At 49.6% G+C, this 24,981-nt stretch overlaps 1 protein-coding gene across 3 annotated transcripts in view; it reads left to right on the top strand.

Annotated features, from left to right (window-relative positions):
- shroom3 (shroom family member 3) overlaps window positions 1–24,981 on the top strand; it is a 32,132-nt gene that overhangs the window by 5,879 nt on the left and 1,272 nt on the right. Inside the window, exons 2-24 of one of the 3 annotated variants that reach the window (XM_030342342.1) lie at window positions 163–317; window positions 1,093–1,290; window positions 7,506–7,658; window positions 12,126–12,329; window positions 12,601–13,004; window positions 13,121–13,355; window positions 13,897–13,946; window positions 14,073–14,433; window positions 15,545–16,046; window positions 16,290–16,423; window positions 16,989–17,135; window positions 17,715–18,115; window positions 18,262–18,513; window positions 18,645–18,795; window positions 19,555–19,813; window positions 19,895–19,956; window positions 20,506–20,615; window positions 20,722–21,196; window positions 21,674–21,881; window positions 22,441–22,589; window positions 23,306–23,381; window positions 24,071–24,236; window positions 24,863–24,975. In XM_030342342.1, the coding sequence (XP_030198202.1) occupies window positions 163–317; window positions 1,093–1,290; window positions 7,506–7,658; window positions 12,126–12,329; window positions 12,601–13,004; window positions 13,121–13,355; window positions 13,897–13,946; window positions 14,073–14,433; window positions 15,545–16,046; window positions 16,290–16,423; window positions 16,989–17,135; window positions 17,715–18,115; window positions 18,262–18,513; window positions 18,645–18,795; window positions 19,555–19,813; window positions 19,895–19,956; window positions 20,506–20,615; window positions 20,722–21,196; window positions 21,674–21,881; window positions 22,441–22,589; window positions 23,306–23,381; window positions 24,071–24,236; window positions 24,863–24,975 (4,965 nt within the window). The other 2 variants (XM_030342341.1, XM_030342343.1) reach the window with 2 other exon arrangements.

Genomic DNA, 24,981 nt, shown 5'->3' with positions numbered 1-24,981 from the left:
TCTATCTCCCTCCCTCTGTCTCTGCTTCTGTCTGTCTGTCTCTCGTTCTCTCTCTCTCTCCCTCCCTCTGTCTCTTTCTGTCCGTCTCTCTTTCTCTCCCTCCCTCTGTCTGTCTTTGTCATTGTTTCTGTCTGTCTCTCTGTCTCTCTGTGTCCCTGCCAGGTGGAGGAAGGGGGTAAGGTGTGTAGCCTGCAGCACCCCCTGCTGGCGGGAGACCAGCTGCTGCTGATCAACCAGGTGGAGCTGAGTGGATCCAGACAGGAAGCTGTCTCTCTGGTCAAAGGTTCCCATCGCACCCTGCAGCTCACTGTATGCAGGTAGGACAAACACACACACACACACACACACACACACACACACACACACACACACACACACACACACACACACACACACACACACACACACACACACACACACACACACACACACACACACACACACACTCAACCAGCTCTGCAGGTTTAACCTCAATAGGCCTTTCTCTTTTCGTCCCGTTTGTGTGTGCGTGTGTGTGCGCACACACGTATTGTGAGGGCATTCGATGACTCATCTTGAGTTATGGAGCAGAGAGGACAGCTCCCAGACCTGTTCTCTACCCTCCACTAAGACCTGTGACCCACTGAGTCCACTTTATTTCAGACTAAGTGCAACTTCTTACATTTGGGTACGTATCGATACTCGGGCCAATACTGAGTATCGATAGGGGGTCAGACCTGGGGATGGAGCTGGACCTGAGGTCAATGCTGATGGCCTAGGGTAGGGTTCTATCCAAGGTAGTGGACAGTGTTGCTTTTGGCGAAAAAGTTCACAAATGTGTTAAAAGTCAATTTTGTAATATCTTGGCTGACAACAGTTGAAGCTGTCCATGTGTAACGCACATTTTTGACTGGCTTACTGAATACTGCTGCTGGGCACTTGCAGGGCATTTGTTGTTTTAATGGACAACGGCATGAACCAACGAGACTGGTTTGATGACTGTGGGGAGATTCCCACGACACCTCCACACACAGTCATTCAGTCAGTCAGTCAGTCAATCAGTCAGTTACTCACTCACTCACTCATTCAGTCACTGTGTTCCTCACCATCCAGGGAGAGTGCACCTCTGTCCTCTCTGGAAGATTGGGATTCGGCACCTGAACCCCACTTCATTACTCCTCCTCCTGGTCCTGGTCCTGGTCCTGGTCCTCCTCCTCCTCCTCCTCCTCCTCCTCCTCCTCCTCCTCCTCCTCCTGCTCAGCACACAGACCAGGCTGCGACCAGAGCGGTCCAGTTATGCACCAATACCAGGTAGGAGGACACACCCTGGGCCGCATTATAAATAACAAATGGTTGTGATCTAAACCTTTATTTTCCACAACTGGTTTCTGTGAGTCTGTATTGAGGAGGTGAGGAGGGGGAGAGGTTAGCTGGAGGAGGTGAGGAGGGGAAGGGGAGGAGGAGAGGAGTAAAGGAGAGTTTAGAAGGAGGAAGTGAGGAGGTGAAGGGGAGGAGGAGAGGAGTTGAGTAGTCAGGAGGACAGCGTCAGAAAGGAGAATGGAGTGAGGTCGTGCCTCCTGGTATCTCGTCCCTGTGTCGTCTCTTTGTCTGTCATCCTGTTTTGTTCTCTAAAACCTCTTCCTGTCCAACAGGAAATCGTTTTATGTTTTGTTTACGTGGTCTTTGATGTTCTCTTGCTCTGCATCTGGGCATGGATGACCTGCTCTACAGAACAACCTCTAGGGGCATGGAGTCTGATCAGAGGTGGGTGTAAAGCAGGTGTAGTGAATGTAAAGGAGGTGTAGTGACTGTAAAGGAGGTGTAGTGACTGTAAAGGAGGTGTAGTGAGTCACTGTGTAAAGGAAGTGTAAATGAAGTCGATTTTGGAAGCAGAGAAGATAGGTGGATGTGGATTGTTAGGGGAGGTGTAGATGGAGGTGTAGATGGAGGTGTAAATGGGGGAGGTGTAGATGGAGGTGTAGATGGAGGTGTAGATGGAGGTGTAGATGGAGGTGTAGACAGAGGTGTAGATGGGGGAGGTGTAGATGGGGGAGGTGTAGATGGGGGAGGTGTAGATGGGGGAGGCGTAGATGGGGGAGGCGTAGATGGGGGAGGCGTAGATGGGGGAGGCGTAGATGGGGGAGGCGTAGATGGGGGAGGCGTAGATGTGTGAAGGTAGGGAGATGACGTCAGCCTGATGCAGATGCACACAGAAAGAGGTCGCTGCCAACATCCTTCCTGTGTGGTGTGTGTGTGTGTGTGTTTGTCACGGATTGACAGACAGCAGACAGACCTCCACCCCTCGTCACATTACCTGGTCCTCAGTGGCCGCGGTTGTGGATATGGCTTGGTAGAACAGGCAGGGTTTCCTGTACTTGGCGTCAAGCTAGATGCTACCTGAACTGGTGCTACCAAGTTGTATGAGTGAGTGGGGCAGGGGCTGGAGCTGAGCCGGGTGGGGTAAGACCTGGAGGTGGAGCTTATCTGGGTGGGGTAAGACCTGGAGGTGGAGCTTAGCTGGGTGGGGTTAGACCTGGAGGTGGAGCTGAGGCGGGTGGGGTTAGACCTGGAGGTGGAGCTTAGCTGGGTGGGGTTAGACCTGGAGGTGGAGCTGAGGCGGGTGGGGTTAGACCTGTCTGTACATATATATTCAACTATCTATATTTATCAGTTGACCTAAATGTGGACTCATTTGACATCAGCGAGTCTTGTTTGGTCTTGTTCAAGGTCTCTGTTGTGTGATTGACTTCATATTTAACTGAATAGTGTAGTTGTTTATACAGTATCATTGAGGAATGCAGTGTTATCAGATGTCATTGAAGCCACACCACCCTGAGCTCTGATAGGTCAAAAGACAGGAAGTAAGCCATCAGAGTCCCATAGGATTGGGCGGTTAAAGAGGACAGACTGTCTCGTAAACACCACTTCCACATTCTTCCACTCAGTTCTTTCACCTTCTTCCTCCTTTCATTATTTAAACCCTTTTATTCCTCTCGTCTCTCCTCTCCTCTCCCCTCTCCTCTCACTCTTATCTCTCCTCCTCTCGCTCTCATCTCTCTTCTCTCTCTCTTCTCTCTCCTTTCTCCTGCTCTCTTCCCGCTCTTATCCAGCAGATGTTTGTGTAGTTCAGCCATGATGACATTCTTCTGACAAGTAGATCATTTCTTTATTACACTCAAACCACCCTCCCCCCCACACACACACACACACACACACACACACACACACACACACACACACACACACACACACACACACACACACACACACACACACACACACACACACACACACACACACACACAACACACTCTCCTATCAGTTTCCTTTGAGATGAGAGAGATGATTATTATGGTCTGGCCCAGTGGGTTCCCACGGCGACAGGATGGCTTGGACCCACCCTACTGGGTGTGTGTGTGTGTGTATTCTATTCCCTGTGTAGTTCAGTAGTTAGAGCAAGGCATTAATAGAGTATGGTTAAGGGTTCTATTCCCTGTGTAGCTCAGTAGTAAGAGGAGATGGGGGGGCCTCACTCCCTAGTTGGCTTCACCTCTCTCGGTCGATGGGCTGATAGGAAGTACGGTCAGACGTTCCGAGGCGTGGGCACTCTTCAGTAAAGCCACAGATAAGGAGGAAGAGGAATGCGGTTGATGCTCCAAGCTAATGCTGGAAGCCCATCAGAGCTCTCTATTAACTGCTCGCTGAAAATCGTCCGAGGGAGGTATGCTCACTAGTGGTGGTGGTTATTACTAGTGGTTATGCCGTTCTATTCCCTGTGTAGTTCAGTAGTTAGAGCAAGGCATTAATAGAGTAGGGTTAAGGGGTTATATTCCCTGTGTAGCTCAGTAGGTAGAGCAAGGCACTAACACTACAGGGATAGGGGTTATATTCCCTGTCTAGGTCAGGGGACTGTGTGGTTATGAATGAATACCCAACTCTAGTGAGAGAGACCTTTGTTATCCACTGCCACATGTTGCATCACGGGATAACCAAACCAAAACATGTTTTTAATTATTTATTTATTAAAAGTCTTTTCATCTTTTCAGTCTGATCTTTTTATTAACCTGGTGAACTGAATGTTACTCCTTTCACTAGCAGCCATCCGCTCTCCTCTCTGTTCAGACCGCTGATATGGGATGTTTACTCTGGTCTAACGGTCAGGGAGGTCTTAATGAGCATTAAGGAGCCCTCCTCCGGCTCCTCCTCCGCCCCTTGGAGCAGTGAGGTGGAGCAGGAGGAGGCTCTGGTAGATCCAGAGGAGCAGTGGAGCCGAGATCGGATTATGAACGTCTAGGCGGAGGACGCAACGCAGGACAGAGAATGTATTTGGCGGCTTTTAATTTGCTGAGGAGGTAGACTTAGAAATTGACTGAGAAGAGAAGCGCTGATCAACCCGGGCTCTCTGGACGTCCTGAGGGGCGACTGGACGAGAGAGAGAGAGAGAGAGAGAGAGAGAGAGAGAGAGAGAGAGAGAGAGAGAGAGAGAGAGAGAGAGAGAGAGAGAGAGAGAGAGAGAGAGAGAGAGAGAGAGAGAGAGAGAGAGAGAGAGAGAGAGAGAGAGAGAGAGAGAGAGAGAGAGAGAGAGAGAGAGAAAGAGGCAGAGAGGTTAAACTGTCAGAAAGAGTGCTTTTTATAACTGTATGAAAAAGTCTACAAAATACAAATTTTTGGATTGCCAAGAGATATTCTGTTGAGTCGGGAAAGCCAAGGTTTAGAATATGCAACTTGTGATGATTTAAACGTGCCCTGAAGTCGCTCTTCGGGATAACGGAGAAAATAAGTTCCAGAATTGATAGGATCAAGTTTTAACGCTTTGAAGGATTTGAGTAGCGGGCTCAGATTAAGGAGCCCAGATCAAAGAGCATATCATGGAGCTCCTGGAGGCTCTGTACCGCAGAAGGCTCCGTAAAAAGCAGAAGAAACCTGATCTGGGCCGCTCCGACCGGGCGCTCTGTCGGTCGCCCTCGGAAACCAGTGTCACCAGTGTCAACCGCCTAGCAACCGGAATCCTTTCCAAGGTCCTCCGGTTCACCAGCAGGTGAGCTCATGGTCTTCTGCTCAGACTCAGGTTCACCAGCAGGTGAGCTCATGGTTCATCTTCTGCTCAGACTCAGGTTCACCAGCAGGTGAGCTCATGGTTCATCTTCAGATCAGACTCAGTTCACCAGCAGGTGAGCTCATGGTTCATCTTCTGCTCAGACTCAGGTTCACCAGCAGGTGAGCTCATGGTTCATCTGCTCAGACTCAAGGGTTATTGGTAATCAGTTTTGATGATCATTCATAATGCATTGTACATAGTTCATCAGTTATGAGAGTTTATGGTTCTAAGTGGTTTGACTTTATGATAATAAGTTGGTTATAGTTGGTAATGTTTGTATCCCAAACATGTCTGCCATCCTGGTGGTAATCTGCACTCATCTGACTGAGGTGATAGTGTGTCGAGGTATTCCAGTCGTGTCCGGTCATTACAGGATCTTGCTGTTTAGGGACGTGAAGGCATCCATGTCCCTGATTTCTGTTTACCAGATAACATCACTTCCTGTTTATCAGATGGCATCACTTCCTGTATGCCTGCCAGGAAGAAGAACTCCAACTGCCATTCAGTTGATTGAGATGGGCTATTTTGAGCTGTTGAAGAACACGAGGTGGCCATAAAGATTTGTTGAACGTGTAGTAGATAGAAAGGAGGGTGAGGTAGAGGGGACGGAGGTGAGGTAGAGGTGGAGGAGGGTGAGGTAGAGGAGAAGGAGGGTGAAGTCGAGGTGAAGGAGGGTGAGGTCAAGGGGAAGGAGGGTGAGGGTGAGGTAGAGGTGGATGAGAGTGAGGTAGAGGTAGAGGAGTGTGAGGTAGAGGAGAAGGAGGGTGAAGTCGAGGTGAAGGAGGGTGAGGTCAAGGGGAAGGAGGGTGAGGTAGAGGTGGAGGAGGGTGAGGTAGAGGAGGAGGAGGGTGAGGTAGAACATCAAATGAATAATAATAATAATAATAATAATAATGCATTGAATTTATATAGCGCTTTTTCCTAGACACTCAAAGACGCTTTACATTGAAGGGGGGGACCTCACTCACCACCACCAGTGTGTAGCACCCACTAGGGGTGATGCACGGCAGCCAATCTGCGCCAGAACGCTCACCACACACCAGCTCGAGGTGGAGGGTGAGGGAATTAATGAGTCAGCCAATTATACAATTATACAGAATGTGATTTGATGTGTGACGTGTCACTCACTTATGTCACTCTCTTGTAGACAAACATTATAACAGTTCATGGTTAATCTCCACACACAAACAGCGTGGACCTTTGCTGCAGTGCAGCAGAGGTCCATGCTACACATCACCTAGGGGGCTTTTCTGAGCTCCTCCAAACATAGAACACAGGGGGGTGGTGTAAAGAATCTGGTTTATTGCACTGGTTTGATACTGAAAATGGCAAGGGTCCTCCGCTGCCATGCAGGAGAGTGTGTGTGGGGATGGCTGGTTTAAGAATACCAGGATACTGCTTTTTTTACAATTAGCAGTTGAACCTGTGCACACAGATTACTCAATGTGTAACTGGTGTGTAGCTCACCCAGCCCCAGTCCAATCCGACTCCTGGGGGAGGCTGCTTCAACCAGCCATCATCCACACACACAATATTTTCCGATGGCGGCATATCACTGCCAAAAATCACGAGCCAAAATGATTCGCGCGCAGATAACTAACGCACAGCAATCATCATTGCTCCGCGGATGAGAGCAATAATATAGCCTGTGAGGGGAAACATTCCTTTCTTTTTCAGTGTGTGTCCCTGAAGTTAGGGCATATGAGACCCAATGTAACGTTATGTAACGGGCCGTGAATAAAACCGCAGATTTCTCTGGTTTGGAAAATTTGGGATGATCTAGTACAACACGAGAAAAAATATAAAAGGTCAAGTTATTTTTAGATATTTTGTTGCAGAAATGTTACAAATATAACTTGTTGAATTAAGGTTGGAGTGGACTCCAGTCCCTGAACGGCTTTCTTATCATATAACCAACGCTTTTCTTTTATTTTTAAATATTATTATTATCTTTTAAGGCTGCAAGGACAGGGAGTGAAGACAGAAAGAGAGAATGACACATAGCACTGCAGTACAGTTGTTCCGATACCGATGCAGGCATAGACTTGCGAGTACGCAAGTCTATGGGCCGATCCGATACCATCACATGAAACGAGTCATCTCTGAGGAGCCTTATCTCCTCGGAAAAACATGGATACTTACGCTTAATTACAAGAATACAAATTTATTATTATAACTATAGATTTTAAATGATCTCGACAATGATCTCGGTATCGGCCGATACTCAAGTTCAGGAATCAGTATCGGGAAGGGAAAAATTATATCGGAACATCTCTAGACAGCAGGTGGGAATCAAACCTGCGGATCCAAGAAGGTTTTCCTGACGATGCACAGAGCACTCAGAGATGTGTGAGTGCAGCGGCTCTGGTGATGAAGGCGGCTTCGAGCCCCTGGTGTTGAGATGTATCTGTGATTATGTGTCCCCAAGGCACAGTGAGCCCACCTCCCGCCCACACTCCTGGCACGCCACCAAGCTAGGAGGGGGTGGGCTGCACCCATCCCAGCTAGAGGAGCTCTGTCCTGGGGGCCTGGGGGCCCTGCACACCCCCTGGCATCAAGGGTACCAACACCACCATTCCAGGTCAGTCAGAGAGAGAGAGAGAGAGAGAGAGAGAGAGAGAGAGAGAGAGAGAGAGAGAGAGAGAGAGAGAGAGAGAGAGAGAGAGAGAGAGAGGGGGGGGGGGGGGGGGGGAGAGAGAGAGAGAGAGAGAGAGAGAGAGAGAGAGAGAGAGAGAGAGAGAGAGAGAGAGAGAGAGAGAGAGAGAGAGAGAGAGAGAGAGAGAGGGAGGGAGGGAGGGAGGGAGGGAGGGAGGGAGGGAGGGAGGGGGAGAGAGAGAGAAAGTCATGTGTATTTATCTTGTCTTGATACAGTGGTGAACTACGGTTACATACTGTTCACGGTCACATAATGAAACATTAGCATATTTCAACAAAGACATTAGACTGTTTCACAAAATATGGTCAACTGTTTTACCAGGCATTCAACTGTTCTAACTGTTTCACCAAACATTAGAACTGTTCACCTTGTCGTCAGGGTGCAGGACCGGTGTGTATGGCAGGCTCTTTGGTGGGAGAGTGGAGAGGGTAGGAGGTAGGAGGTAGACGGTAGGAGGTAGAGAGACCCAGATAAGGAGCCTGGAGGTTGGGTTGTGCAGAACTCTTTCACCCTGTTGCAACTTATAAAGTAATAAAGACTCGGACGCATAGCGTAATAAGGGCTTTGCGCATAATGAAATACTGTAATAACTTATTACATTAAGAACCTTATTGATACCGCTCATAATGATATAACAGTTCATAATGTAATAATAGCACATAGGCCTATAGTGAGAAAAGTGTTGCATTATGATAATTTAACCTCTCAAACAAAGCTGCAAGTAAAAGCAAAAGGCATGGGCATGGTGCATTAGTAAACTAAATTTGTGAAACCAAGTATTATTTAATAGTAATTGCACTCTCACATTTTATTGATGTGAACTAACAGTTGAGCCACTAGTTGGGATTCTGAGAACGCCGTGCTCACTTCTGATGTGACTTTTGCAGGTAAGCAGCCCTATTTGTGACTTGCTGTCTTCCAATAGCCCAAACAAGTGCTTATTCCTCCAGAGACGAACAAGGGCAGCGCTTGGACCCTTGCCCTTTCTTTAACAGGAATGCAAAATTCTCCTCTCAGTGCTTTAACAATGACATCATATGTCTCATCATCCATTTCTCAACTTCCATGGCCTTGAATGTCAGTAACCATAAGGGCCAGTGTGAATAGGACCAAGATTGTCATGCCCAGTTTCATTGTTCCTTTTCTGTGAATAAAACAAAATTCACTGAATCAGTAGACATTGAGGTGGGTATGCAGAAACTCTTTATATTCAGCATTACTAGATTAATGTGAATATTTATTTTTAACAAATCATTTATGTACATACATTTTAGGATGTTGGGTACCCCTACAAATAATTTGATAACAAAACGTATTCTCAACCGCCAGTCCACATCATACTTTTATGGTCCAAGTGGGACTTGAATCGGCGACGTTTAAGTCCCCTAGCCAAGTCCCTACGGACTGAGCTATTGCCGCCCCAGCTAAAACATACAACACTATTCTAACAAACATCTTAATACACAAGAAATAGCTGCTAGCTAAAACACAAGAAATAGCTGAGTGCTAGCTAAAACTCAAGAAATAGCTGCTAGCTAAAACACAAGAAATAGCTGCTAGATCAGGGATGCCAGGGTGACGGCCCGCGGGCCGTATCCGGCCCGACTGTATGTCACATCCGGCCCGCGGGTGATAAGGGGAGAATATATGTATTTTTTAAATTTTTATAAAAAAAAAAAAAAATTAAATACTTTTTTTTTTTCTTTTTTTTTTGGGAATCCGGCAGTTGGTATGTTACTGCTGCTGGTCTGTTACGATTCAATAACTTTTCATCCCCCATTCTCCCTTCCATTTCGAAACGTGTTTAGAAAACACGCTTGTTTCATTAAAATTGATTAATTTATTAAGGCCGCCACCAGGGGGCGCCCCCAACACTTTTGCCGCCCTAGGCGATCGCCTAGTTCACCTATGCAAGCCTTCAATAAATAAAATACAATTTATTAACAGTTTACACTTGTGTTATTTATCATTTATAAATGTAGGCTACTATTACATAGGCCTGCTTTAGGCTATGTAATTGTAGGCCTCATTGTGAGGCTATTTTGGGGCCAATGCAATTTATTTTCGATCGGTAGGCCTTCAAGCATAATTTAAAATAGCCTACCTATCCATGTGTTGAGTCAGTCTTTGGCCTTTTCAGGCCTTTTCAGTCCGATAGTGTAATCCGGCCCCCTGAGATCTCACTTCAAAAAAATCTGGCCCCCTGACCAATTTCACCCTGGCATCCCTGTGCTAGATGAAACTCAAAAAATAGCTGCTAGATTAAACATGCACATTATCCTAAAAACATCTTAATACTAGGGCTGTCAAGCGATTAAAATATTTAATCACGATTAATCGCATTAATGCCATAGTTAACTCACGATTAATAATTATTATTAATCATATATTTTTTTTCTATGCTAAATATCCCTTGAATTCTTTGTCCCATTAATTTTTCTAATTTTAATGCTCTTATCAACATGGAGAAGTGCATCGGCTTGCCTTGTGCAAATGTTTTTTTATTGATAACAACATTGGCATATACTGATCAAAACAGGACGGTACAAAAAAAAAGCCTATAATGCAATTAAACGATGAACATACAAAGATATGCCTTGAACATAGCAGTCAGGCTACTGCATCTTTGTTTTGAGCCCAAAAAAAACTTCTTCTTTTTTTTTAATAATAATGTGTGTTAATCGCGCGTTAAAAAAATTAACGCCGTTAAAATTGGTTTGCGTTAACGCCGTTAATAACGCGTTTAACTGACAGCTCTACTTAATACACATCATTTAAACAGATAAGGTGTATGGCTTCGTTTAAAAAATATATTAATTTAACTTTAAAGGTCACAAATAGGGCTGCTTACCTGCAAAAGTCACATCAGAAGTGAGCACGGCGTTCTCAGAATCCCAACTAGTGGCTCAACTGTTAGTTCACATCAATAAAATGTGAGAGTGCAATTACTATTAAATAATACTTGGTTTCACAAATTTAGTTTACTAATGCACTATGCCCATGCCTTTTGCTTTTACTTGCAACTTTGTTTGAGAGGTTAAATGATCATAATGCAACACTTTTCTCACTGTAGGCCTATGTGCTATTATTACATTATGAACTGTTATAACATTATGAGCGGTATCAATAAGGTTCTTAATGTAATAAGTTATTACAGTATTACATTATGCGCAAAGCCCTTATTACATTATGCGTCCGTGATTTTATTACATTATGAGCCGATTATTACATTATGAACTTTTATTACATTGAAATTATTACATTATGAGCCGTTATTACATTATGAGTCTTTATTACATTATAAGTTGCAACCCACCCTCCTTGGATCCTGTTCCCAGAGCTCTGATAAAGGCAGACCGTCATAGGTCATGGTCAGAAATAGAAGCGCTATATCATCAGCTACTAAACAATCTGTTGATAACGCGATCCAGACACAGGATTCATATACCAGTCCTTCATTCAGAAGAGCATATTGAAAAGTCTGAATCCAATCATAAAACCTGCTCCTTAAAGTCTTTATTGTAGCTATTAATTATGTAAGGAATGAACAATTCTTGGCTATCAAGTTTTTGGAGAAAACAGTACTACTCATACCTCAGTTACCAACCATGGTAAGATATCCGTTACTTTCATCTACTGCGTTGTTGGTTTATAACTGAGTCAGCTGAAATGAACACATTAGATTGCAGGGCATTAAGGCAATGATCTTACTGTTGTCATGGTAACATCTGGTGGACAGTCTTTTTGGACCATTGTTGATAATGTTGATTTGGGGGCGGCATGTAGCTCAGGAGGTAGAGCGAGAATGGGTGAATGTTAGGTTTATTTTATTATCGTAAAGCCTTTTGAGTGCAACTAGTTAGAAAAGTGCTGCATAAATGTAGTCCATTTACCATTTGATTTGCAGTGCATAATTTTACAACTTTGACGGGGCAGAGAAGCCCGTTCCCGGACAATAATACACACATCCGGCATCTGGAACATTGGTGACCAATCACGATCAAATATTGGACAACACTGTGGTATAACACTGAATATATAAATGTAGTTTGATGTTCTTGTCTTGCCGATAAAAGCTTTATAGATGCTGAACTGAGAGAAAGAGACTCATCCTGTGATCTAGACACACAGATTACCATGAACTGTTATCTAATACAGTAATGACACCAATATCTCTGTCTGTCTGTCTGTCTGTTTACCTACCTGTCTGTGTCTGTCTGTCTACCTGTCTGTCTGTCTGTCTGTTTGTCTACCTTCCTGACTCCCTGCCTGTCTGTCTGTCTGTCTGTCTGTCTGTCTGTCTGTCTGTCTGTCTGTCTGTCTGTCTGTCTGTCTGCCTGCCTGTCTGCCTGTCTGTCTGCCTCCCTGTCCCCCTCCCTGTGTGCCCCTCAGTGTGTCCACCACAGACCTGTCTGCTGGGTGGGACTCTGGGTTCAGCTACCTGAGGAGGAGTCCAGAGCAGTACAGCTCCCGGGAGAGTCTGGACAGCCTGGACGCCCCGCCCCCCCCCCAGAGCCGGGCTGGACCCCGGGACCCCCCCCTCGACCCCCATGACCACAGGGAACACCAACCCGCCCCCCCGCATCCATCCACCAGGTCAAAACCATCCTTTTGTTCATCCATTCATCCATGATTAGTTTGTTAATTTACCTGTTCATTCTTCCATTCATTAACTCAATCATCATTGTCCATTCAGTCAGTAGTTCATCTATTCATCCAATCATGCGTTCATTTCTTCAGTCATCTCTCCTCCCATCCATCTATTCATTTATGAAGTCATTAATGAGTGGATCCATCCTTCCGTCCACCCTCTCTGGAGGCTGTGGTGTGTTGACTGAAGGCCTCCTCCCCCTCTGGTTCTCCCCAGGTCCTCCCACAGCATGGACCTCCTGCACAGCAAGAGGGACTCGGCCTACTCCTCCTTCTCCACCTCCTCCAGCATCCCCGACTACCTGGCCTCCGCCCCCTCGCTCAGCTCCGAGCGCTGCTACTCCCTGGAGAGTGTCTCCCCCCGGGGGAGGGAGGGGGAGGGACGCTACTCCCTGGAGAGTGTCTCCCCCCGGGGGAGGGAGGGGGAGGGACGCTACTCCCTGGAGAGTGTCTCCCCCCGGGGGAGGGAGGGGGAGGGACGCTACTCCCTGGAGAGTGTCTCCCAGCGGGGGAGGGAGGGGGAGTGTCCCCATGGCCACGCAGGCTTCATGCGCTCGGAGCTCACCTCTGCTGCGTCGCTAGGCAACAGTCTATCCCAGGATAGGGGCGTGGTGAAGATAGGTAGGTGATGAAATGGATTGACTCAAACACGTCCGGCACAAGAGTATGTCACTTCCTGTCTCAGATCATGATGTCCCTTCCTGTGTAAGAGCCTGTCCTTCCTGTGTTGGTGGCAGAATCTGGGGGCGGGGTCTTTTACCATGGCAACTGCAGTAGTGGTAGCAGTGGCGGGGTCCACGGGTCGAAGCGCCACAGCGTGGGGCCCATCTGGGGCCCGACGGCCGGCCCCAGCTCCTCAGACCCCCTGAAGGAGGCCCCGGCCCCCCCCCACCGCAGTGACAGCTACCGGGCCACCAGGACCCACGAGAGACCCAGCTCCTGGTCCAGCCTCGAGCACGGGCGCTCGCTACGGTGGGCCGCCATGTTTACATATACACCTCTAGATATTATCTATACCTTTCAAGCGTCTTAGAGTACCATATTAAGCGCGATATACATTTCATTCATTATTATTATTATTATTATTATTACCTTTATATATTATATTAACCTCTATATATTATATATACCTCTAGATATTATATATCTCTAGATATTATATATACCTCTAGATATTATATATACCTCTATATATTATACATACCTTTATATATTATACCTCTATATATACCTCTATATGTTATACATACCTTTATATATTATACCTCTATATATACCTCTATATGTTATACATACCTCTATATATAATACATACCTCTTTCTATTTTTGTATGTATTCATATTATCTTACTGTCTCCTGATTATCTCCTGATCTAGTCTGGACCGCACTCACTAAGGGTGGGAGTGAACGTTTATCTCTCTATGTCTATATCTATCTATAACTATATCTATGTCTATATGGATGGTAGCTCCATCTATCTATATTGATCTATAATTAACGTGTGTTCTTCAGGTCGCTACATAAAGGCTCCTGGCATCACTCCAGTGGCTCTGTGGCTCCAGGTAAACGCTCTGCTTGTCTTCCTCTGTCGTTTAAATCATGTTCATGGTTATGCTGTTCTCCCACCGGCTCCCCCTGGTGGCCCTCCAGTGCTGTTCCGCTAGCTAACCCGTGGTGGCTGCTTCCAGCCAAAGGCTCGTACGCCGCCGACGTCCAGCTGCACACCGTGGTGGAGAAGAGCCCCGAGAGCAGCCCCACGCCCAGGCCTCGCCAGGGGGGGGGGCTGCCCGGGGCCCCCGGCACCAGCCCCGTACCCCTCCCCTACAGCCAGGGCCCCCCGGCCGCGGGGGCCAGGGACCCCCTCCATCAGCTCCAGCAGGGCGGGGGGGCACGGAGCGGGGGGGAGGAAGAGGAGGGACGGAGGGGCAGGGAGAACGGGCTCCAGAGCAGCCTGGGTCCTGCCGCACCCCCCCACCTGTCCTCCTCCTCCTCCTCTTCCTCCTCGTCTTCGTCCGGTCCCCTCAGGAGGACGCTGCAGGGGGCAGACAGGTAGGGGCGCGTCCTCGGCCCACTCTGTTGGCGTCTAGGATAGGCAAATATCTCAACGCTATTCTGGAATCTCGAAACATACATGAAAGAATTATAGATTAAAATGTATTTCGAAAGTGAGAACATAAAATACCCGCAGACCCTAATTTATCTATCTTATCTTATCTATATATCGTCCCCTTATCTTAACTTTATATCTATCTTTGTCTCTCATATTTGTCTCTCATATATTTTTTACTCTAACCTTAACCCTACGTCTTACTAATCTAACCTATCATCCAACTAGCTCCATGCTAACCTATCATCCAACTAGCTCCATGCTAACCTGTCATCCAACCGGCTCCATGCTAACCTATTATACAACCGGCTCAACCATAACCAATCATCCAACTAGCTCTATGCTAACCTATCATACAACCATCCCTTGGTTCAGCTGACTCATGCTCACTCAGTCACCTGACAGTCACCTCCTCTGTGTTTCTCCCCGATGGTTATGGGAGGGTTCCCTTGCCCTTTAGAGAGCTTGGTGATAAAGAGCAGGAGATCAAGTTGCTTTCAGTTTGCTTTCAGTTCTATTTTTTCGCTATGCAAACAAAACCATAGCCCCAAAATACAATGCCTGGCCATTCTTACAGTTACTGTAAAGAAATTGGTCTACCTGAACTTGTATTTGGTCTATTATATAGTCACCTAACCCTACCTGAACTCTGAATCATATTTAATCCTTGTCTCTTAGAAAACGCTAATCCTATAGCTAGACCGTCTCTTTCTCTCTAACGTAGGTCTAACCTCAACCCTTTAGTCAATCTTATCTTTCTCTCTAACATAACTTTTACCTCGATATCTAATATTTATTTCTGACGTCTCTATAACCTTGATATTATATCTTATCTTTCTCTGTAACTTACCTCTATCCGTAACCCTAGATCTTATCTTTCTCCTAAACATGACTATCTTTAACTCGTTATCTCGTTTTTCTCCTTAACATACCTCTACCTTTAACTCTATATCTTATCTTTCACTTTAACATAACCCTAACTCTAACTACATCTTATCTTTCACCTTAACATAACCCTAACCCTACATCTTATCTCCTGTTCCTCTGGATCAGGGCTGAAGACCCCCCGGTCTCCCCCAGGGTCGCCCAGGGCCAGGCCCCTGCTCGCCCCCCCCACACATCATCATATCCCCAGCCCAGCGCCCTGGCCCCCCCGTCCTGGGACCAGCAGGAGACCCCCCTGACTCGGCTGGAGATGGCGCTGGCAGAGGTCCAGCGGTGCGCCGGCTCTGACAGCGTTTTCACTCCCGCCAGTAGCCAGGAGGGTGGTAGCCATGCCAACAGCGGTGGTAGCCAGGCCAACAGCGGTGGTAGCCAGGCCAACAGCGGTGGTAGCCATGCCAACAGCGGTGGTAGCCATGCCAACAGCGGTGGTAGCCAGGCCAACAGCGGTGGTAGCCAAGCCAACAGCGGTGGTAGCCATGCCAACAGCGGTGGTAGCCAGGACAGCGGCGTGAGCCTGTCCGTCCTGGAGAAGGTTTGCCGCTTTGAGAGGCGGGAACACGGCGTGAAGCAGCGTAGCCTCAGCAGCCGCAGCTGCAGCCTGCAGTTCAAGGTACAGCAGCGCTGGGGCTATCATGTTGTATCACGTGCTCACACTGTCCACACTGTGTAGCTAGCTAGCATGTTGGTAGCATGTTGCTAACAGATAGTTTACAAATTTCTGACACTGACATCGGACGTTAGCTAAGAAGTATGTAATGCTAACAATTTGCTAACTCTCACATGTGGCTAATGCTAGCATGATGTTAACTATTTCGGCATGATGATGGCCTTCTCCCTGTCTCACCTGGTCCAGAATGAGCCGGGTCAGAGTGGGAGGAGCTCCCCCTGTGGAGCGGAGGACCTCCGGAACATGCTGGAGAGGAGCAGCTCCAAAGCCCACCGCACCATGAGCTACAGGGGGCGGAGCAGTGACCCACCACCACACAGGTAGGACAGACCAGTACAGTAACACAGGTTGACCAGTACAGTAGTGTAGGTAGACCAGTACAGGTGGTACAGGTAGACCAGTACAGTAACACAGGTAGACCAGTACAGTAGTGTAGGTAGACCAGTACAGGTGTTACAGGTAGACCAGTATAAGTGGTACAGGTAGACCAGTACAGGTGGTACAGGTAGACCAGTATAGGTGGTACAGGTAGACCAGTACAGTAGTGTAGGTAGACCAGTACAGGTGTTACAGATAGACCAGTATAAGTGGTACAGGTAGACCAGTTCAGTAACACAGGTAGACCAGTACAGTAGTGTAGGTAGACCAGTACAGGTGTTACAGGTAGACCAGTATAAGTGGTACAGGTAGACCAATACAGGGTCAATAGTAACAGTGGATCAGGTAGAACGGGACAGGTATCTCAGTTGATTGGGTCTGTGGAAGCAGCTTTTGCCACATACCAGGCAAGGTGATCAGCCATCAGTCCATTGGTGCCTGTACTCTGTGTCACTGACTGAACAACGTATTGATCGCTCAACCCTGACCTCCACCTCTTGTGTCCAGGGGCCAAGCTGACCCCAGCTCGGTGCTGCTGAGGAGCCGCAGCACCTTCCACCTGAGAGAGCCCCCCCCAGAAGAGAGCCATCAGCCCCTCTGTGCTGCTGGACAGCCCCCACACACCCTCCCCCACCTAGACCACGCCTTCAGCAGGTGAGAGGAGCCTCCTGCGCAGGACCTGGGGGTGGGTGGACAGGACAGGGTATGGGGGTTAGTGGAGAGGACATGGGGAGGAAGTGGACAGGACATGAGGCTCAGTGTACAGGCAAGACATGGGGGTGAGTGGACAGTCTAGACATGGGGGTGAGTGGACAGTCTAGACATGGGGGTTAGTGGACAGTCTAGACATGGGGGTGAGTGGACAGTCTAGACATTGGGGTGAGTAGACAGTCTAGACATGGGGGTGAGTAGACAGTCAGTGAACCAGCCTTGTACAATAGTAATTCTTTGCAAACATGCCAGGGGAACATCAAACTGGCTATGTCCAGTAAGAGATCACTGCTTCATAAAAATGAGGTGTATTTTTTTATATAGCAGAGCACTGCTACATAAGTGTGCTGTGACAAAATGGCGGTCACAAAGTGTGGAAGTGAAGATATCTTCACTGGTTCTACTCTTCCACACTTTTGCAGAAAGTGGTTTCAGAGAGTCGGTTCTGTCCCAGCATGCGTATAAGGGCAGTACTTTACGTAGGACCCCTCAGCCCCTCTCTGACCCCCCTGCTCCCTCCAGCTCCTACAGGGACTCCCTGAAGGACGCCCAGTCCAGGGTGCTGGGCTCCACCTCCTTCAGACGGAGGGACCTCAGCTCCTCCTCCTCTGGCCTCCTGTCCCCCACCAGCTACCTCTCCCTGGAGAAGAGGGGTCCCAAGACCAAACCCAAACCCCAGTGCCCCGTCCCGACCTCCGGCCCCCCGCCCCTCGCGTCCCCTCACACCCCCAGGGAGAGGCACACCGTGGGCCCCCCCGCCCGGCCCGCCGCCGCCCCCGCCGCCGGACCCCCGCTGCTAGGCCGGGTGTGCGGCCGCAAGCGCCTCAGCGTCCAGCAGAAGAAGAGGTCCTACTCAGAGCCGGACAGCCTGCACGAGGTGGGGGTGTCGGACCCCGAGACCAGCGCCCTCTTCAGGAGGGGAGGTACGGCTGGGATTATATACTGATACACCATGATGAGTGATGAACCATGAAGTCAAAGTGAAAGGGAAATCAAAGTTGGACCATATTTGACGTTTTATAGACGCTAGGCGTTTCAGATTGCTTACACGCCCCTCCCTGCCCCCCAGAGAGCAGCGTGGCGGACCGCAGGCGGCTGTTTGAGGGGGCGGCGCCCGGGGGCAGCCTGTGTGGGGACGGGCCCCGCCCCCAGAGCACTGGGCCCCGCCCCCAGAGCGCCGGGCCCCGCCCCCCAGCCCTACGGCAGGCCCAGCAGGACGCGCTGGCCCAGTACATCCAGAGGAAGAGGAACGAGAGGAGGGAGCAGGACAGGCCTCAGAGACCCCACAGCTGCCTGCAGCCGGACCCCGAGAGAAGGACAGGTGGACTCACAGACAGACGTGTCCCCTTCTCTTATCGCTCCTGTCCATTCAATTCAAAAGAGCTTTATTAGAAGGAACTACAGGAATTACAGAATGGAGAACACTAAAACACTGTCTCCCTGCTCTCCCAGAAACCTCCAGTCTGTCCTCCGCCTCCAGCCTCCTGTCCCTCCAGGAGTCCTGCCCGGACTGGAGCCTCGTTCCTGGGGAGGGATGGCTGGGCACCCCCCTGACCCCTGGAGCTCAGAGCAGCATGAGGTCTACCAGACCCCCGTCCTCGGGGTAAGCCAGCCGGATCCTACAACCCCCCTGATGCTCCACCTCCACCCCGCTGTAGCCCAGCCCTGGTCTAGTGCTCCTCAGTGAACCAATGGCAACAGACGAGGAGAAGGCATCAAATAAAACCATATATCCCTTCAACTACAAGTCTGAGATCAACGGCACATTAAAAGAGTTCTCTAGCGACCACATGAAACCGAGGGGTCAAGCCAGTACATGGGCTTCCATGTTCTGTTGTATTGTTTCATTTCCCAGTTCAAAGGTTGTTTCCAGTGTGATGCAGTGCTGGGAATGAGTCTGATAGAACCCTGAGCAGACGGGGGAGCAGGAGTATAGACAGCAATGTTCTGTAGGTAGAAGACTGTTCTGTAGGTAAGAGACTGTTCTGTAGGTAGAAGACTGTTCTGTAGGTAGAAGACTGTTCTGTAGGTAAGAGACTGTTCTGTAGGTAGAAGACTGTTCTGTAGGTAGAAGACTGTTCTGTAGGTAAGAGACTGTTCTGTAGGTAGAAGACTGTTCTGTAGGTAGAAGACTGTTCTGTTGGTAGAAGACTGTTCTGTAGGTAGAAGACTGTTCTGTAGGTAAGAGACTGTTCTGTAGGTAGAAGACTGTTCTGTAGGTAAGAGACTGTTCTGTAGATAGAAGACTGTTCTGTAGGTAAGAGACTGTTCTGTAGATAGAAGACTGTTCTGTAGGTAAGAGACTGTTCTTAGGTTCTGAGCTGACCAGTCTAAAGTATGCCTCTGGTTCCCCCCCCCCCAGCACTGACCCAGCCTCCCCGCCCCCCCTCCACGCTGGGGTGCCCTGCTTAGTCCAAGCCCCAGCAAGACCCCTCCAGGGCCCCCCCTCGGACCAGGGCCCCCCCCCGGATCAGGGCCCCCCCTCGGACCAGGGCCGCTCCCAGCAGGTGCCCGGGGCCCTGCAGGGGCCCCTGGCCACCATGCTGGGCTCCACAGAGGATCCTCCGGACAAGAGAGAGACGGGCGATCGACTCCACCGCGGTTTTTCAACCGCCCAACAGGTAGGCAGCCCCGCCTCCCCCCTCCTGGATAGGCTCATGTTTGTACATGTTGACCTCTGACCCCACCGTCCTCTGTTCCAGGACGTCAGAGAGGTCTCCATGACAACGCTTCCGACATCTGAAGCCCTGCAGCAACCTGATAGGTAGAACTAGCCGTCTGTCTGTCTGTCTGTCTGTCTGTCTGTCTGTCTGTCTGTCTGTCTGTCTGTCTGTCTGTCTGTCTGTCTGTCTGTCTGTCTGTCTGTCTGTCTGTCTGTCTGTCCGTCCGTCCGTCCGTCCGTCCGTCTGTCTGTCTGTCTGTCTGTCTGTCTGACTGACTGTCTCTCTGTCCGTCTGTCTGTCTGTCTGTCTGTCTGTCTGTCTGTCTGTCTGTCTGTCTGTCTGTCTGCCTGTCTGTCCGTCTCTCTGTCTGTCTGTCTGTTTACGTCTGGGCGTCTTGTTTCACCGCTGGCGGCTCTCAGAACCACAGTGCTGGATTGGATTTGATCATGAAAATGAATAACATTATATAATAATGTAGATAATATGTCCCATCTGGTACTGGACTGTGACGGACCACTTTATCAGACCAGTCCTTCATCCCAGTTCCAGTCGGCCTGACCCTCAGCCCTGTGAAGGAGTTAAAGAGAAACCTTGAGGATAATCACATGAGCGTTTCACTCCTAACGACCGTCTCTCTGCTTGTCCTGTAGACCAATGACCGCTCAGACTCCAGAGGGACACGCCCCCTCCTCAGACCCCGCCCACCACCACTACCAGGGGGATGTCATTCCTGCCATCCCTGCGTTCGCAGCTCCTCAAGGCAACTATATACACACTCCAACACACCCTCCAGCTGCCCCGTAGGACACCAGTTTGGACCTCTAACCTCTACTTCCTGTCTCTTTGTTTTCACTACCTGGCAGCAGGAGCGAGCGAGTCTAACCCACCTGTCACCAGGAGAGAGAGGCCTCATATCTCCTCCCCGCTGGCTGCCTCGGTGGGCCTCCCCTCCCCCCTGCCTCACCCTACCTCCCCCTCGCCCCGCCCCGCCTCCCCCCTATATCACCCCGTCACCTCCGCCCCGAGGCTACTGAACACTAACGGGAACGGTGTCACGGTGGAAACCATGACAACGGCGGTGACGGAGGACAGTGACAGGGTGAACCGCTTCTCCCTCCCCCTCCCTCCCTCCCCGCCCTCCACCCAGCATTGCCTCTCCTCCCTCAGGACCTCAGAGTCCCACCTCCTCAGCCTATCAGAGCCCTCGGAAGTGTGCCAATCGGAAAATGACACAGACGAGGTCTTCCCTCCTTTTCCGCATCATCTACCAATCACAGAGAGCGACATCACAAAGTATCCCCCTCCCCCTCCTCCTCAGCAGGAGGTGCTGGGGGCCGCTGGGTGAGTGTGCCTACCTGGGGGTCTCCTGGGGGTCTTAAGGTTGTCTGTATTCAGCATCTGCGCGTCACGTTAACGTGAGTGTGTGAAGGTGTACACAAGAGGGCACTGCTGAGTTAACGTGTTCACCAGGGGGCGGGGCAGTGTGAACACCAGGGGGCGGGGCAGTGTGAACACCAGGGGGCGGGGTGAACACCAGGGGGCGGGGCAGTGTGAACACCAGGGGGCGGGGCAGTGTGAACACCAGGGGGCAGGGCAGTGTGAACACCAGGGGGCGGGGTGAACAAAAGGGCAGGGGGGGTGTAGCGGTGTAATCCTGTTGAGAGCAGCACCTCTTCCCAGTGGTGGAGGCCAAGCAGTTTGTTGCAATTTGTTGATGAAGTAATCTGCATCTGAATTTGTCTAAAGATATTGTATTGTATTTATAACTTTAATTATCACAATTTATTGTGTAATCTCATATGTTATTATCTCTTCCAGCCTTACTTGCAGTTTCCATGGAGACCACCCCTTAACCATGGTGACCACTGCCTCGGTCGGCCCGTCTCCTCATCCTGTCGCCTGCTCAGTCCCTGGGGACATCATCTCCCAGGAGGCCCCGGATAGCCTGGGGCTAAAGTACCAGCCTCTGCCCAGGAGAGAGCCCTCTGCCCTGGAGCTGAGGGTTCAGGTCCTGCTGGGCCAGCTGGTATGTGGGACGTTTTTAAGAATGTTTTGAAGACTACCAGCTCCAAGTATCCGCTGGTCCCCACAATGATAGTAAAACACCTGGGGTGTGTGAGAGCATGTTTCTATGGTCACTTATGAGGACGTCTGGTAATGAGCCAATTGTTCGCTACAGAGTGGGGTCGGCTTAGCTCGGGCGGTAGAGGGGGTAGTTCGATCTCCGGCGCCTCCTAACTGAGTGACACCTCACCCTAACTGGGTCCTACAGCGCTTGACTTGCATGGTTGACTTTGCCTTTTCTGTGTGAATGTGTGAACAGTTTTATGTCGCTTTGGATAAAAGGTTTACACCTTCATACCTACCTGTTATATCCATGTTTTGTTGTTTCCCTGTTCTAAACTAAACTAATCTATCTGCCTGCACTCTGAAGCTAACAAGCTAATCGATTAGCATCCCGGTCAGCGGTGACAGCGATTCCGCCAGGGGGAGTCCGTCAGGGCGCCTCCTGTGTTTTGGGGGATGGGCCTCGAGGAGGCCTTTGGGGAGCAGTTCTCTCAACCTGTGGTTCCTCCTCACTGCAGGTGTCGAGGGAGCGCTCGCTGGCGCCCCTGCTGGACACCGTGGGGATTGAGAGGACCGTAGAGCTCATGGAGGAAGTGTTCCACGGCTCGGCACCGGCTGGTAGATCACCATGGCAACGCAAGGACGGCAGCCTATGGGGCGAGCACAGGTAACGTCATCCAGAGAACGGAAGACCATGAGCTTGGCGAGAGAGGCTCTCGAACCGGGCTGTTATTGAAGCTGCTGGGTGTTAAAAATACCATTGTGTGTTTAAAAACGCTTGGTGTTAAATAGACGCTTGTGTGTTTAAAATATGTTTGTGTGTCTAAAAGGTGCTTGTGTGTTTAAAAGCTTTTCTCAATTCAGGAAACACATTAAAACATGTGTTTCCTGAAACTATAAATCCACATGGCATTTGAAGGCCATGGTTTTTCAAGTGAACAAACAAGGCTTGATCGAGCTGCTTTGGACAAAAGCGTCTGCTGAATGCTCTAATATAATAAACATTGATGATGAAAATGATCCCTAATGATGCGATTATCTGCATAGTGATTTAGGATTGCTTGAGTGAAATCAAACGTAAATGTGCAAAAGATTTGCAGAAACGTTGGTTGTTGACACACAAGCATCACGCTTTTACAAGGATGTGCAAAGTTCAAGTTTCAGTGTGTAAACAATTGAGGACAACTGTAAAAGAGGCTTGTGTGTTTGAAAGAAGCGTGTGTTTGGTCAGGGAGCACAGCGCAGCATCTTTCTGCAGACCTTGTCTTTAGTATGAGTGTGTACTTTAGTATAGTACACTCTCACGATACATTGGGAATGATTACTAAAATAATCAATCGTCTAGTTTATTTGTGTAACATTAGTTTTACCCTCGCTCCTCAGAAGCCAAGATGGAGGATCCCCTGGCGGCCTGGAGACAGATCTAGATGACGAGGAGAAAGACCTCAACGTAACCAAGGTACGGACCAGACCCCCCAGGTCTGGCTAACCCTAGACACTGGTTCTGGTGTTAGCGTGTTGTAGACACTGGTTATGGTGTTAGCGTGTTGTAGACACTGGTTCTGGTGTTAGCGTGTTGTAGACACTGGTTATGGTGTTAGCGTGTTGTAGACACTGGTCATGGTGTTAGCGTGTTGTAGACACTGGTTCTGGTGTTAGCGTGTTGTAGACACTGGTTCTGGTGTTAGCGTGTTGTAGACACTGGTTCTGGTGTTAGCGTGTTGTAGACACTGGTTCTGGTGTTAGCGTGTGGCAGACACTGGTTCTGGTGTTAGCGTGTTGTAGACACTGGTTCTGGTTCTGGTGTTACTGGTTGTAGACACTGGTTCTGGTTCTGGTGTTACTGGTTGTAGACACTGGTTCTGGTTCTGGTGTTACTGGTTGTAGCCACTGGTTCTGGTTCTGGTGTTACTGGTTGTAGACACTGGTTCTGGTTCTGGTGTTACTGGTTGTAGACTCTGGTTCTGGTGTTACTTGTTGTAGACACTGGTTCTGGTTCTGGTGTTACTGGTTGTAGACACTGGTTCTGGTGTTACTGGTTGTAGCCACTGGTTCTGGTTCTGGTGTTACTGGTTGTAGACACTGGTTCTGGTTCTGGTGTCACTGTGATGACTCAAGTCCGGGGCCGTGGCGGCGTGCCTCCACCAGGTGGCGCTGTGTGCGGCCCTGAGGAGCAGTGTGGAGGCGCTGCAGGAGGAGAAGGAGGGGCTTCAGGAGGAGCTCCGGCAGCATCGGGCGCTGGGCGCCGGCCTGGAGGCCCTGGTCCAGGACCGCTGCCGGCCCAACGAGAGGGAGAAGTACCGCGTGTTCACAGGTACTGGGGCCGCGGCCCCCGCACGCTCAGGGGCCCCTACTAACATATCTCTTGTAGTATTTTAAATAATGCCTATTATGCCTTTATCAGTGAATGAGCAGTTCCTTGATTAATACATTGTTTCTCCTGCCATCGTTCTTAGACAGTAATCGTTGATTGGACTGATCAGCTTGTGATTATCCTCTCATCCCGTCGCAGTAATGACTGAAAGAGTAACGCTACTGACCCAACATGAGCATGAAAACAACCGGCCCTCCACACAAAGTCACTTTACACTGGTGGCCCCTTCCCTATCTCGTTTAATACCACTGCCCTAACCCCTGACCCCCGAGCACTAACCCTTAACCTCTGACCCCCTGACCCTAACCCCTCCCCCTGGCCCTCAGGAGACCTGCAGAAGGTGGTCAACCTGCTGCTGTCCCTGACCTTTAACCCCTGACCCTAACCCCTCCCCCCTGGTCTTCAGGAGACCTGCAGAAGGTGGTCAACCTGCTGTTGTCCCTGACCTTTAACCCCTGACCCTAACCCCTCCCCCCTGGTCTTCAGGAGACCTGCAGAAGGTGGTCAACCTGCTGTTGTCCCTGACCTTTAACCCCTGACCCTAACCCCTCCCCCCTGGTCTTCAGGAGACCTGCAGAAGGTGGTCAACCTGCTGCTGTCCCTGTCGGGCCGCCTGGCCCGGACCGAGGTCGCCCTGCACCACCTGGAGGACAGACAGGAGGACGACACAGGGGAGAGGGTGAGT

Source organism: Gadus morhua, chromosome 19 (genome assembly GCF_902167405.1).
Source record: "Gadus morhua chromosome 19, gadMor3.0, whole genome shotgun sequence".
Taxonomy (NCBI): domain Eukaryota; kingdom Metazoa; phylum Chordata; class Actinopteri; order Gadiformes; family Gadidae; genus Gadus; species Gadus morhua.
This window is presented reverse-complemented; position numbering and strand designations above follow the sequence as displayed.